This window comes from Colletotrichum fructicola (assembly GCF_000319635.2).
Source record: "Colletotrichum fructicola Nara gc5 chromosome Unknown KSG_Nara_v1_contig10, whole genome shotgun sequence".
Classification (NCBI taxonomy): Eukaryota; Fungi; Ascomycota; class Sordariomycetes; order Glomerellales; family Glomerellaceae; genus Colletotrichum; species Colletotrichum fructicola.
In genome coordinates, this window is record NW_027094060.1 from 2,434,733 (window position 1) to 2,447,363 (window position 12,631).

Here is a 12,631-nt window from a genome sequence, read left to right on the forward strand (position 1 = left end):
GTGATGCTCAAAGTCCATTCTAAGACGTCAAATCCTCAAACGATAAGCCTTTGACATGCTCATTGGCAAAAACAGGAACCAAGTCGGCGACCATGTACCACCTGGGCTTCTCTATACCCTCATGGATTTCCCGACCCTCGATTCTGAGGCCCTGAAATTTGACGTTCTCTATCTGTCGCTGCTGATCGTAACCCAGGATCTGTGAAGGGTTGACAATTTTGGAGTGTCCCATGTCGAGTGACACGTTCTTGAAGACCACATCACGAATTCCCCTACCTGGCGCCGTCGTCCACATCGCGTTTTGCATGACACGGAGATTGAACAATTGACCCTTCGTGATTCGCTCAACCCTGACATTCTCTATGTGGATATCATGAAAGAGGTTCTCATCAGCAGCGTTGATGGCGATGCACCCTTGATACCACAGCTGATTCTCCTCATGATCCAAGATATCGATATTGCTTATGCAAATGTTGCTTGTCGTCTCTGGTTTGGCAGGATTCCCGTGCGTGCCCATATTGATGGCGTGCGCAATCTCTGGCAGTAGCACACAGTTTCGGATCGTAATGTTTTTCGAATCGCCGTACCAGTCCCATCGATGGGAATAGAGAGCAATGGTATCATCTGAGTTTCGCAGGAAGCAGTTTTCAATGATGATGTTTGATGAGCAGAAGAAGTCGATTCCATCGCCGTTTCCAGCAAAAGAAAATGACCGGTAGCCGTCAACGCGAACACCGTCACATTCTCCGGCCGACAGACTGAAGCCGTTGGCCCCGATTGATGTGACCTTTTCCACCAGGATGTTGTTTGCGTTGCTCATGTGAATCGCCCCGCCAAGCTCCCTATGGACGTATCCGTCTTTCGGGCCGAGAATGAAGCCATGGCCTTTGACAGCACTGTTGGAAACGCCGACGAAGTTGAGTCTGCAGGTGATGAATGCACCGCCAGCGAGATAGACGGTCTTGCCTGACGGCACCATCAAGTTGACTCCGTCAGTGATATTTGAGTAAGCGGTCCCTTGGTTGATCCCGGGCCCGAAGTACCAAATATCATCGGTATCTTGCGTCGGCGCGTTTGCGTCAATCTCGTTGGTAAGCAAGTGCAAAGCCTTCCACTTGTTATTGTTGATCTCAAGAATAACATCGCGAGACTCGTTGAGTGTGAATGTGATCTCTCCCTCATGAACTTGAGTATCGATGCCGAGAGAAACCGGGCGAATGATTGCCTCTTTAACGGGGCAAGCCGTGTATGCTACTTTGATATCGACAGGACCGCTGATATCAAATGAGGCTAAGGCCACTGTATGTCTGTTGAAGTCGTTTCGTGTAATGTTGGCGTTGGCGACCTCAATGGCGTATGCTGGCACGCGAGTCCATTGCTGCTTCTCAGTGCTGCCAGGCGATGTGGGACGGACTTCCACCACGAACTCGTCGTGAATGGATACGCCTGACGGGCTGTCATAGACCCTGAAAGCTGAGCGCGAAGCCATCCCCAATTGTTGAGGTGTTGTGAGGAAAGCCGAAAGGGTAAGAAAAACTAAGCATTCGAGTTCTTGTGTTCCTAATAAGCGTCGCGTGTCAGAGCAAAGGTTTTCGGTTCTGAAGTCAACAGAAACTCATATGGACGATCGAGATGTGTAGTCTCATTGCAACTGACGGAGTAAAATGCGGAGCGCCCCGCTCTAGGCCAAGGAGCCATGACGGGATTATCACCGAAGCTGATGTGTGCCGAGGCCAGGCACAGCGTGGGCTGACGGGATCGGGACAATTACCGGAGCATTCCCGAGCGCATCGTCAACATTTGACAAACCAGACAGGCTTTTCATATCGGGACTAACGTAGGAGTCAAGAAAAATGATTTGATCTGCAGGCAGAAGTCATCGCCGGATATTCTCAAATACCAATTCTGCTTGTGGAACCCGCAACCTGGGAAACACCAGACAAAAGAAACTTACTTAAAGGCGACACCAAGTTCCATCCTGAAAGTCTTCTTTGTAACCTGCCGGACTGCAATCGGGATCAACCTTAGGCCATGTCTTCCTCCTTGCCAACGATCTCATTTCTTCCGGCGAATTCTACAACACATTAGCTTCGTCGTCAACTTCTCCGGAAGGCGTTTCACTGACGGTCAACAGTGGTATACTTGAACTTTCTTGCGGGAATCTTGTTTTCAAAGAGAATATCAAGTTCACCAAACGTTCGGTCTTTTGTTTCCGGGAGACGGAAATAACACCACGTGTTGCAAACGAGATTAGTTCCAGCGTAAAACAAACCAGCCTTCGCTCCCCAGTTCCATCCTGATATCGATTAGCTGAAGACTCTGGGGCTTTTTTGACGACTGTTTGACTTACCAATCGGCGAGATCATTCGAGGGGTGAGGGTGTGTTCCACAATGCCTGTAACATTGTAGACGAAGCGACCGATCACGATGGTTTTGTAACGGAGTCTCCCGGACGGGGTTTCCGCAACGATAGGGTAGCAGACAGGTCCGACCGTGACCATATTGACCAGAGTTGAGACAACCAGAATGACGCCAATCGCAATCTGAGCTTTTGCATCCTTCGTGAATCCGAGTCCTCCGATTACAATGTTGCAGAAAAATAGGAATGTCAAACCACTCATGTAGAGCGTTGCACGTCCAACATGAGGAAACAGAAACCAGCAGATAATGCCACCGATAACGTAGCATGCAGACAATGAGATGTTCAAGTTGAGAGACTGTATCTCCGAAAAGCCTGCGGCTTGGAGGAAGGTCACTCCATAAGCTACTAGAGCATTGCCCCCTAGGATTTGGGCAGCCCAGACGACGCAGTTCTCCAGGAGAATCTATGTCAGAATTATAACACCGATATCAGGGTATTTAGTATAAACTCACAATCTCAGTCCGCCACAGATTGGTTCCTTTGAAACACTCAATGAACGAGGCGCCGTGAGTCTCGGCCTCCTCGAGTGCTGTCGTGTGTCTGATGTATGCCAGCGAAGCATCGACTTCAGCTTCGCGTTCCGTGGTGTCTTCTCGAAGACGAACAAGACTTTCCCGAGCTGTGTCGAATTTGCCACGCCTCACAGCGTTCCACGGAGACTCGGGTGCAAAGTAAGCTCCAATGAAAAGAGGGACGGGCCATACCCACTGAAGAAGGAATGGGAGCCGCCAGCCCATATCGCCGTCGATGCTAGCGACTGCTCGGACAACTCCAGCTGATAGTAAGATACCGGCGCCCCAACACATGCAGACGTAGGCTGTGACATACGGCCGAAGTACGGTTGGGACGACCTCACAAGCGTATGTTGTACTTAGTGTCTGGAGCCCGAAGATTAGTAATGAGTATCAGTGGTAAGAAAACACGATTCAAATACCTGAAAAACACCCCACGAGACACCGCACATGGCTTCGCCCCAGGCCAGCACGGGTAAGGATGGCGCGAAGCAAGGAATTGATATCATCACTGCCATCCATGCCATGAAAAACATCATTGTGTGTCTCGCCCCGAATCTGTCTTGACACCAGGCATTCACAACCAGGCCTGCGAGCTGCCCAACCAGTGCCGAGTTCGAAAGTCCGGATTGCCACTCAGGAGGGATGAGCTTCTCGCCGCTTCCCTCATCATATACACCAAAGCGATTCTTGAATTGTGTCTGTCCATAGAAGGAAGTGATCTATTTGTCATATGTCAGCCGAGTGCGAAACAACTAGTGCAAAGACCTTGGGGGGTCCCACAATGACAAGGTCGTATCCTTCCATAATAAGACTGGTAGACAAGAACAAGGCCCAGAAAACTGCCTTCTTGTACTTGACTAGAGCCTGACGGACGGTGAGCTTGCGATCGGCGGCATCTCCCTCTTGGGCACGATTAATAAGCTCGACAGTGTGGGCATCATTGAGATCGAATTGCTCAAGTTCCCTCGCTGTCGGGACAACCTTTTCAACGGCCATGTTCAGTTGCGACGGTTTGCAAGTCAGATTACTTGAAGAAGGAAATTTGCAAGCGAGAAGATAAAGAGTCAGATGGGGATTCGTGGCCACGAAGTGACTCTTATTTCAAAGTTCGACACACCAACTGATCATCTACCAACGGCTAAAACCACCTGCATACAAGCTCTTTCATTCACTGTAATACGCTCCCCCATACCGGTAGATCCGGGGTAGCGGATCATCCCTGGTCGTCATTTGCGGGGAAGAATGAAACGGGATACGAGGAGCGCCCTGTCCTTGAGAACTACACGTGGTCGGAACACCATGCCATGTAAGGCAGCCCATTCCAAGCGGCCCAATAGGATAGATCCCCGCGATCAACTTCATCAGGCAAGAGACTCCCAGTTTGATCAGCACATGACATCAGCTTGGCTCGAGCAAATAATGGTCGAAAGGCGCCGCTGCCTGCGAAAGAGGCAATCACCCACCTCGAGTCAGGCCGGAGATCGAACCAAGATTAACAGCGGGACGGATGTGAGATACGGTGCCTTCTTAGGAACAACTTACGTCCAACGTGTTTTCTGAATAACAAGTGGCATTGATGCTATTCACCTGGGACCATCATCCGACACGGCGACCCAACCGACCCCGCACCGGGTGCCATGCCCGAGGCCGCATCGGCCGGACGCCCCGCCCGCCCGGTCATCATGGATTGAAAGTAGCCAGCTGTGTTACCGAGAAGCCAGGCTCGATGCTTCCCCGGTTTAGGAAGCCCAATGATTGCCCACACCGGCCAATCAGCATTTTTGCAATGGCTAGAGCATCGTAAAGTTAAACGCGAACGTTGCATTTCGACAAAGCTGTACTGGTTAATATTCATTCTGGACGTAGTGTTTAGTGCTGAAAATCACAAAGCGAGAGATATGCGAGAGAGAGACGAAAAGGTCTTTTCAACGTGGCCTACTTCATCTTCGTCCAAATCAACATGTAAATTCCGCCGAGAATCGGCCTCCATTGAAGCTGGCCTCATTTATCTCAATCACCGGTCTCGTGTATTCTGTCTTAAATCGCCACAATTTCATTAGTGTGCTTTGCCCGTTCTGCGCATCTTGGAAAAAGCCGAGTTAGCATCCTCCAACAAGACACGAGGATCGTCGAATTCAATGATGTTCCCCTCGTCCATGACAGCAACCCGATCGAAGCCAACAATTGTTTCGAGTCTGTGCGCAACAGCAATGATGGTGCATCCCCTGAATTCTTCCTGCAAGACGCCCCATATGAGCTGCTCCGTCTCTAGGTCCAAGCTGTTGTTGGCGAATCGAGTTAGCCTTGAAATCAGGAACCGCAGGCTACAAGAAAGCTAATTGTAGTCTCTATTCTCTATACTCACCTGCTGGTGACTTCGTCCAGAACGACGATCCTGCAACGCCTCAGGATGGCTCTTGCGAGAGATAGCAGCTGCTTTTGCCCCTGACTGAGTGACTCAGGCTTCACACTACCTCCGAGGCCTCCATGGTCTTGCACGTGTTCGATTAGCTTTATCTTGCGGAGGGCTTCTTCAATTGCATGATCTGGCGATGCTCCATAAGGATCAAGAACCTCGCGGAATGTTCCACCGGTGACGAAGGGATCTTGCGGAATGGCGTTGATGCTTGATCGAAGGTTCGATAAGGAATAATCCTTGATGTCGTTTGTATCGATGACAATCTTCCCTCGTCGAACATCCAGCAATCGGAAGAGAGATGCAACCAATGATGACTTTCCGCTGTAGATTTGTTAACTCGAGGCCTGGCCTTTTCGACAGGTACTTGCACGGTATCACTCACCTTCCACTCCGGCCGCATATGCCGACTTTCTGCCCTGCCTCGATTACCAAGTTGACATTTTTGAGTGCGAGGTTCTCATTACTCAGGCTGGCAGACTCGGTCAGCATTCAGAATCAAGGTTAGCATGAGGCTTCTACTTACCCATACGACACTGTCAGGTTCTTGTACTCAATCCTGCCCGAATCTGGTTCGCGAATGATGACTCCATCCGAGTTTGAGTCATTCTCTCTTGGTGTCGTCTGCTCAAACTCCTTGATTCGTGCAACTGCAGTAATTGATGTCTCCATAAGCGTCCACCCAATCACAACCGATCGCAACATCTGACTAAGAGACATCAGATTGACCAGAGCAACTGCAGTGAGCCCAAGGCTTGATCGAAGCTTCAGACTAAGGGTCACGAGAAGCGTGACTATGACCACGACCACCATGTTCAAAACCAATGAAAGCCATTGCTGAATCATCTGAAGCAGGTAATTGGGACGCTGGGATGCATCGAGAAGCTGCTGGTTGCGTTCGACGTAATGCTGAGACCATCCAAAAGCTCGGACTGTGGTGATGCCTCGTAAGGTATCTAAGAAATGTGTACTACGGGGAAGTGGTGTCAGAGATTTCGTCGTGCCATGTCCAGACACAAAATAAGCCTCACTTACTACAGAGGGCTTTTGAGTTCAAGATCGAGGGGCCGAAGTTGCTGTGATGTTCGAAGATAGAACCGTTGAATACCGTAAAAGACCAACACCAGGAGCGGGTATGAAATCGCCAGCCACGGACTTGCGGTGGCGACCAAAGCGACTTGGGCTAAGGCGATGAATGTTGTTGCTACCGTGTTGAGCAGAGCAGCCGGCAGTTCGCCATCGACCGACTGAAGATCCTGAGAGAATCGATTGATGATGGTCCCTGAGTCTTTGGTGCTGAGGTAAGAAAATGATGCTGACATGACCGTTGACAGAAGGCTGTTGTGCAGCTTCTTTCCCGACCTAGACACTACCGTCGTCAGGCAATGGCGAGTGAAGAGAAACCAACAGATAAGACCAGTGGCCTGAAGTAAGGCATAGATGCCAAGATAGAAACTGTCTCTGGCTGTAGGATCCGTAGTCCACCAGTTCAACCAAACAGAGGGAAACGTGTATAGTGTTCCGAATACTCCACCGAGGAATATTAGTAACGCCGTGTTCGGGCTTCCCACAGCTCGGGCGAAGTAGCCGTAAGTTGCCCAATCACTGGGTGTCTTAGACGCTTGTTTCTGTGGGGCTGGAGTTGCAGTGCTCTGATCACGTTCGGTGTATGTAGTGGCAGGAGAATCTGCAGTATCTGAAATATTGTCTTCTTTTCGTTCATCCATCGGGTGATACTTGGGCTGTTCTCTGCGGCCGGGGTGGCTGGAAACAGGAGGCTCGCCAGGTGCAAGGTCCACCACCAAGTCTGCAGCAAGACACATATCCTGATCAGAGCAAGCCAAGATCGCAGTCATCTCTAAGTGGCGCAACAGCCCGCCAGGGCTCAAAAGTCGCTCATAGATGTAGGCCTTGGTCACGTTGTCCATCCCGCTGAAGACGTCGTCCAGAATGATAAGGGGCGTTCTTGCGTAAACCGCTCGAGCGATTGCAACGCGCTGTTTCTGTCCTGTGCTCAGTGCATCCCCGTTGTTCCCAACGTAGGTGCGGTCTCCACTCGAAAGCCTTTCAAAGTCAGTCTCCAGGTCCACTGCCCTAACAACCGTCTTGTACCAAGCGTTGTCAACGACACTTCCCCCAATGATATTTTCGTAGATGGTCGTGTTGGTCAGGTATGGCGTTTGGTCACAGAATCCAATGCCCGCCCCAGAAGATATCTCGACGATACCTTTAACGTAAGGCACTTCACCAAGAAATGCCTTGCAAAGTGTCGATTTACCACTGGCAACTGGCCCGGTAATTACTGTCAGCTGAGACTTGGGTATGCTGATGTTGACGTTGTGAAGATCCCATTGATTTTCGCTCCAGCCGAAAGCGCCGTCATAGATGGACAGAACGTCTCCCGTTGTAGTGTTTCTTCCGACGATGTCCACTACAGCTGTAGACTTTTCTGCTCCCGAAGCATTATCTCGACGACCACCGCGCTCCCTCGTGACATCTGACTTTCCCTCTCTTCGGTCACGATGTGGAGGAGAGTGGATAAAGTCAATGATACGTTGAAGACAGTTGGCAGCCCCGGCAAACATCGGAACGTACTGGAAAAGACTTGAAAGTGGCTGAGTCAAAATGACTACCAACGACAGAGATGTAAAGGCTTTGGCAACGTCGAACGTGTTGTCTCCACTACCATTCGGAGAAGCTGATAGATAGATGGCGAAGCACACAACTGGAACGATGAAGATGGGCGCAAAAGCTACCAAATGAGTTAGTAATAGGGCGGAGGTTCACGCTAGATAATTGTGAGCCTACTAACCGATGCAAAAAGATAAGACCATGATCATCCTAAACCCGTTGGCAAATTGTAGCTCTTTAACACGAAGTGCGTCCAATACTTTTTCAGACTGTTCGCCTAACCCTATCATTTTGATGCTCTTGATCTGCGAAAGTACAGAGACTGTGCGGTCTGTATTCGTCTTAGACATCATTCACAATTCATCACCCACAGAATATTACGAGAGCTTACTGATTCGCGCCTGGAGAGCTTCCATCCACCGATTCTGACGAGGCATTGTGAACTTATTGACGCACAGAGTGACCAGAAAGCATGCTGTGAGAAGTTAGTAAGGTTGCTGTCAAATCAGGTTGCTTACCAATGGCAATCGCAACTGGCGCAATTGAGCCCGTCTGAAGTTCTCGCTGCAAGAGCCAGACAGCTATGCCAACTTCAACTACATTTGCCCAGGCTTCATGAAATACTCGGAGTCCCTGAGTGACCCTTTCCACATCAGTGCTCATCAATGTGACTGCAGCATTCTCATGCTGCGCAGTGGCGACTGTAGTGAGCTTCTGGTAGACAGCACCGACAAGGAGACCACGAATCTTTGCCAGGTTTCTGAGGTGAAGTTGCCAGTAGATGCTTCCAGCAACGGCGATGCCCGTATAGACCACAACAGCGCCCAGGATCATGAAGTTGTCAGTTCCATGTGATCCATCTTCCGTTCTTGCATTTTGCAAATACATCAAAATAGCCTTGATCAGTAATGGCTGACTGAGTGTAAAGCCAATGAGGCACAGCCGTGGCGCCATAGGATAGATCGCCGACCACCCTAGCGATTCCCAAATGGCTCTGCACATACCCCAAAGGCTGGAGTTATGAAGCCCTTTGATTTGAAGATCTTTTGAACAGAGGTCTGTGGTCAAGGGATACAGGCCATCGATGGAAAGGTCATGGCGATATCCTAACCAAAGAAGCGGATTGAGCCAGTAACAGAATCCTCGGTTCCACAATCCGCTCCATTCCTCAGGGCTACAAGAAGAACTGCTCCCATCTTGGCTGAACTTTTGTTTCTCAAAGGATTCCAACGATAAGATGGAAAACTTTATGACCAGGCATGCCATTGCAGTCCCTAGCAGTGACGGCGCATAACCTGCCAGCCATAAGGTGCGGAGCTGCAAGATGTCAAAGAACAATGAGGAAGTGAAGTACAAAATAAGTATCGCAGATGGTTGCCGAGATCGAGTATGTTCGAACCATGAGAGTGGACACAAGAGGAATGCATCAAAGACGGCCAGCGCTGCAGCAGCAACTGTGAGGGGTGTTTTGTGCAGGCGGATCCACAGAGTCAAAGAGGCTAGTTGAAGACATCCGTAAATCGCGATCGTGCTCTACAATTTTACTTTTGATTGGTAAGTAGTTACTGGAAGTGCCTGGCACATGCTTACCAGTTTGAGATATTTCAAGTGGCTCCCCTCAATGATCCGTGGCTTCGCATGCAACATCTGAAGACGAATAAGCGCTAAAAGGAGCACCACCGACGACGGGATAATCGCCATTACGCTCCTTTCGAATTGAAGCGTGAAGTCAAAACTACCATGCTTGTCTTCTTGAAATACGACCAGTTGTCCCATTATGAATGTTGATATGATTTTCGGGCTGTCAAGATGATGCTCGGCGGACTCTGACTGAGTCCTGCAAAGTGGTGTAATTAGGTGATGGTGGCATGTGCTGGCAGTGCTGTCGGATACCGCTCAAACATTAGTCCAAATCAAAGGTCACGTGGGATGATTCCCGGTAAGGAGATGCAGGCCAAGCGCGACTTACCAGCGCCTGCATTTCAAGTTGATGGCTAACTAGGGTATGTTGGTTCCAAGGCCGTTTGTTCCGTGAGCCAAGATTTCATCCAAGCAGCTTTGGTTGCGACCCTTCAAAGACCTGCCTCATTGAGAGGGTGTCAAGAACATGCACAACCTGCACACGACGATCGACGGTGATGCCTAACCTGGGCCACTTTGTATTATCCGGCAGCATCCGCGGACAAGCGGTTACCAACGGCCTGACATGGTATGGTGAGTCTTCTTCTTTCAATCGTCAAACAGGGAGGTGTTGCTCAATCCTACCTCTATCAAAACCTATCATTGGGCAAGCAATTGACGCCATGTGGGCGGAATGTGAGGAGCATGCAATTCGCATGGTTGAGGATCGAGACCTGGGTCCGCAAGACCTGCGCCATCCTTTCGCAGGTTGCTGCATGCCATCTGGTCAGTGTAAATGCTTAGGGAAAATTCAACATACGACTGTAGCAGGCTTACGCGTGCGGCGCATGCCAGAAGATGTTACCTCAGCGGCCTTCTAGCGAAGTTCGCCTACCCAGTCGGTTGAATGTGCCTCGCTGTTATCTGCCTTCGCCGCATTGGATACCAGGGGCAGCCCCCACTTGCCGCTGCGGCTAGACTCCGTTCACCTGCCTTATTCAGTGGGAACTATCTTGGCAACTTGACTATCTAATCAAGCTGAGGCAGGATCGTGGCACAGAAATGAAGTTATCTTTCGTCGAAGGCCAGTGACCTTGATTGTGTGTGACGAGCTCTTGCACAGGTACACGCGGAAGCCTTCCATCCCAATTGGTTGAATGGCAAAAAAGGCGGGGATATCAACGTCTGGGCAACAGGTCAACCCATCACTGTCGCCTGTCATCGATTACAGGTTACAAGTCGGTCTTAGTTGCCGGCAAAGCGGTGAGTTATTGTGTTATGCGTGTTGGTAGCTTCCCACGATCGGAAGGAAACGCGTAGGAGAATGAACACATTCGGGAAGTACGAATGATTCGAGATTAAATCAGCGCCATGAGATGATTTATTATGAATTAAGTCAACGCGTAGCGGTAGCAGAGACCACCGCTTTGAGTGTCCATAACCTGAGATACGCGCACATCATGCTCCAAGCCACCCATGGAAAGTAGATCATTGAGGCTAGCATCTTCGTCTGAGTCAGCCCTTCCTGAATATTCAGCCATGCGTTTCTGATCTTTTTGCTGCCAAATGAACCAAAGTCGGTCCAGCTGTGCATGGTGCAAATAGAAGATTGGGTCTGCCACCTAAGTTAGATGATGACTGTCTGCATGTAGCCACGCGAAGAACGAATGCTTACCGTAGGGAGCTGTGAAGCTGTAGAAGTCGCCTCGTATGCCGTTAGGGGCAACATTATGAGGTCCGTTCTCCACGCCTAGAAAGAAGGACTCGTAGTCTTTCTCCTCTAGAATGGTCTGCACAACAGCTGGGCTTGCGTTCCGGCCGGGAAAGTCGGTGAAGCCACGCGAGAGGCAATGTGGTCGGACGTGTGGGCCATAAAAGAGAGGCTGGAGGTCTGCGAATGGCCCTTCAGTCACACAATGCCCTTCGCCAACGCTACTTGGTGCGCTTTCGTTTCCGTTGCCACCAAATCCTATCGTGGCCGAAAATATCGGAGATTCTGCGAGATTTTCCCAGTCAAGCGTCCAGTCCCAATACCTAGGGTGACTCAGGTTAGCAAAGGTTATGTTAGCGTGAAGCGTGCTACATGGGAAACGTACGGAAGTGATCCGTGGTATGAGCATTTCTCTTGTAGGTATTGCTCATAGACTGAGATAAACCTCCGGTGCCAAGAAAAGAAGGCGGCTTTTCCATGGGCTTTCGGTTCATGTTAACAAACCTCCCACGCGTAGGGTGACATAACGTACTACTATGAGCGTGCATGTTGTGAACAAAAGCAAAATCATCGTGAATTGTGCCATTCTGCCTTATAACAGATGGAGTGTTGGTGAGGCATCGGGCAGCTTTGATGTAGTCAAGCTTTTCCTGCTTAGACAGCATTCTCCATTCATTTCTGAAATACGGGTCAGAGCAGCGAATTTCTGCAGAGGATACTGAAGAGTCCGCTTTCCAATCTGGTGGTGGTTCAGAGCTCGGGGGAGCATCGCCGTGAAGGTTGCACGATTGCTCTTGAATGTATTGATGAAGATTCGTTGCATCAGTGTAACCCAGATGTCGTCCTAAAGTGAATGCTGCAAGGAAGGACATGAAGACCCCTAACACGACAGCGAAAACGCGACCGAAACGCTTCCAAGGTCTTTCACTGGACGGCATCGAACGTATCCTTTCCGACGCCATGTCAGAGCCGGAAAGCTCGGGGTCCGACGATGACAGCGACCGGTATCTGCCATTTGCCATAGTAGAAGGCATACAGGTATTCGTGTCAAACTAAGCAGGGAGAAAACGACGGTTGTTCTAAAGATCATGAAGAAAGTATGAAGAGCGACGTCAGCCTGAATTGACCTGATGGCGGGGACTTGCCATTGAAATTGAACGCTATCCTCCAGATTCATCGATGTTCCTCTGTTTCTTCTCCGGCGTAATGAACCCGACGTGCATGGCCTGGACAGCTCCAGCTTAAACAAAACCTGTTCAGCCATGATCACCTCTGCCCCAACGCTCCACGACTGCATATCATGATACACATACCCC

General features: G+C 50.0%; 4 protein-coding genes across 4 annotated transcripts; all 4 read right to left on the minus strand.

Moving 5' to 3' along the window:
* Positions 1–19: 19 nt before the first annotated feature.
* PGLR2-1 (Polygalacturonase) lies at positions 20–1,489 on the minus strand (the record flags this gene model as incomplete). The annotated part of the gene is made up of 1 exon (XM_032020296.1): positions 20–1,489. The coding sequence occupies one exon, from the start codon at positions 1,487–1,489 to the stop codon at positions 20–22; it is 1,470 nt and encodes a 489-aa protein (XP_031882652.1).
* Positions 1,490–2,024: 535 nt separating this feature from the next.
* Positions 2,025–3,933, minus strand: CGGC5_v016189 (General alpha-glucoside permease; the record flags this gene model as incomplete). Its single annotated transcript, XM_032020295.1, has 6 exons — positions 2,025–2,074; positions 2,126–2,296; positions 2,351–2,813; positions 2,875–3,300; positions 3,357–3,656; positions 3,718–3,933. The coding sequence occupies 6 exons, from the start codon at positions 3,931–3,933 to the stop codon at positions 2,025–2,027; spliced, it is 1,626 nt and encodes a 541-aa protein (XP_031882656.1).
* A 1,060-nt stretch (positions 3,934–4,993) lies between these two features.
* Positions 4,994–9,760, minus strand: atnG-4 (ABC transporter atnG; the record flags this gene model as incomplete). Its single annotated transcript, XM_032020294.2, has 10 exons — positions 4,994–5,216; positions 5,303–5,677; positions 5,739–5,825; positions 5,880–6,323; positions 6,389–8,105; positions 8,166–8,315; positions 8,376–8,459; positions 8,503–8,900; positions 9,384–9,517; positions 9,575–9,760. 10 exons carry the CDS (start codon positions 9,758–9,760, stop codon positions 4,994–4,996), a joined length of 3,798 nt encoding a protein of 1,265 aa, XP_031882657.2.
* A 1,235-nt stretch (positions 9,761–10,995) lies between these two features.
* Positions 10,996–11,863, minus strand: ustQ-8 (Tyrosinase ustQ; the record flags this gene model as incomplete). Its single annotated transcript, XM_032020293.1, has 4 exons — positions 10,996–11,219; positions 11,280–11,638; positions 11,701–11,797; positions 11,848–11,863. 4 exons carry the CDS (start codon positions 11,861–11,863, stop codon positions 10,996–10,998), a joined length of 696 nt encoding a protein of 231 aa, XP_031882654.1.
* Between the last annotated feature and the right edge of the window lie 768 nt (positions 11,864–12,631).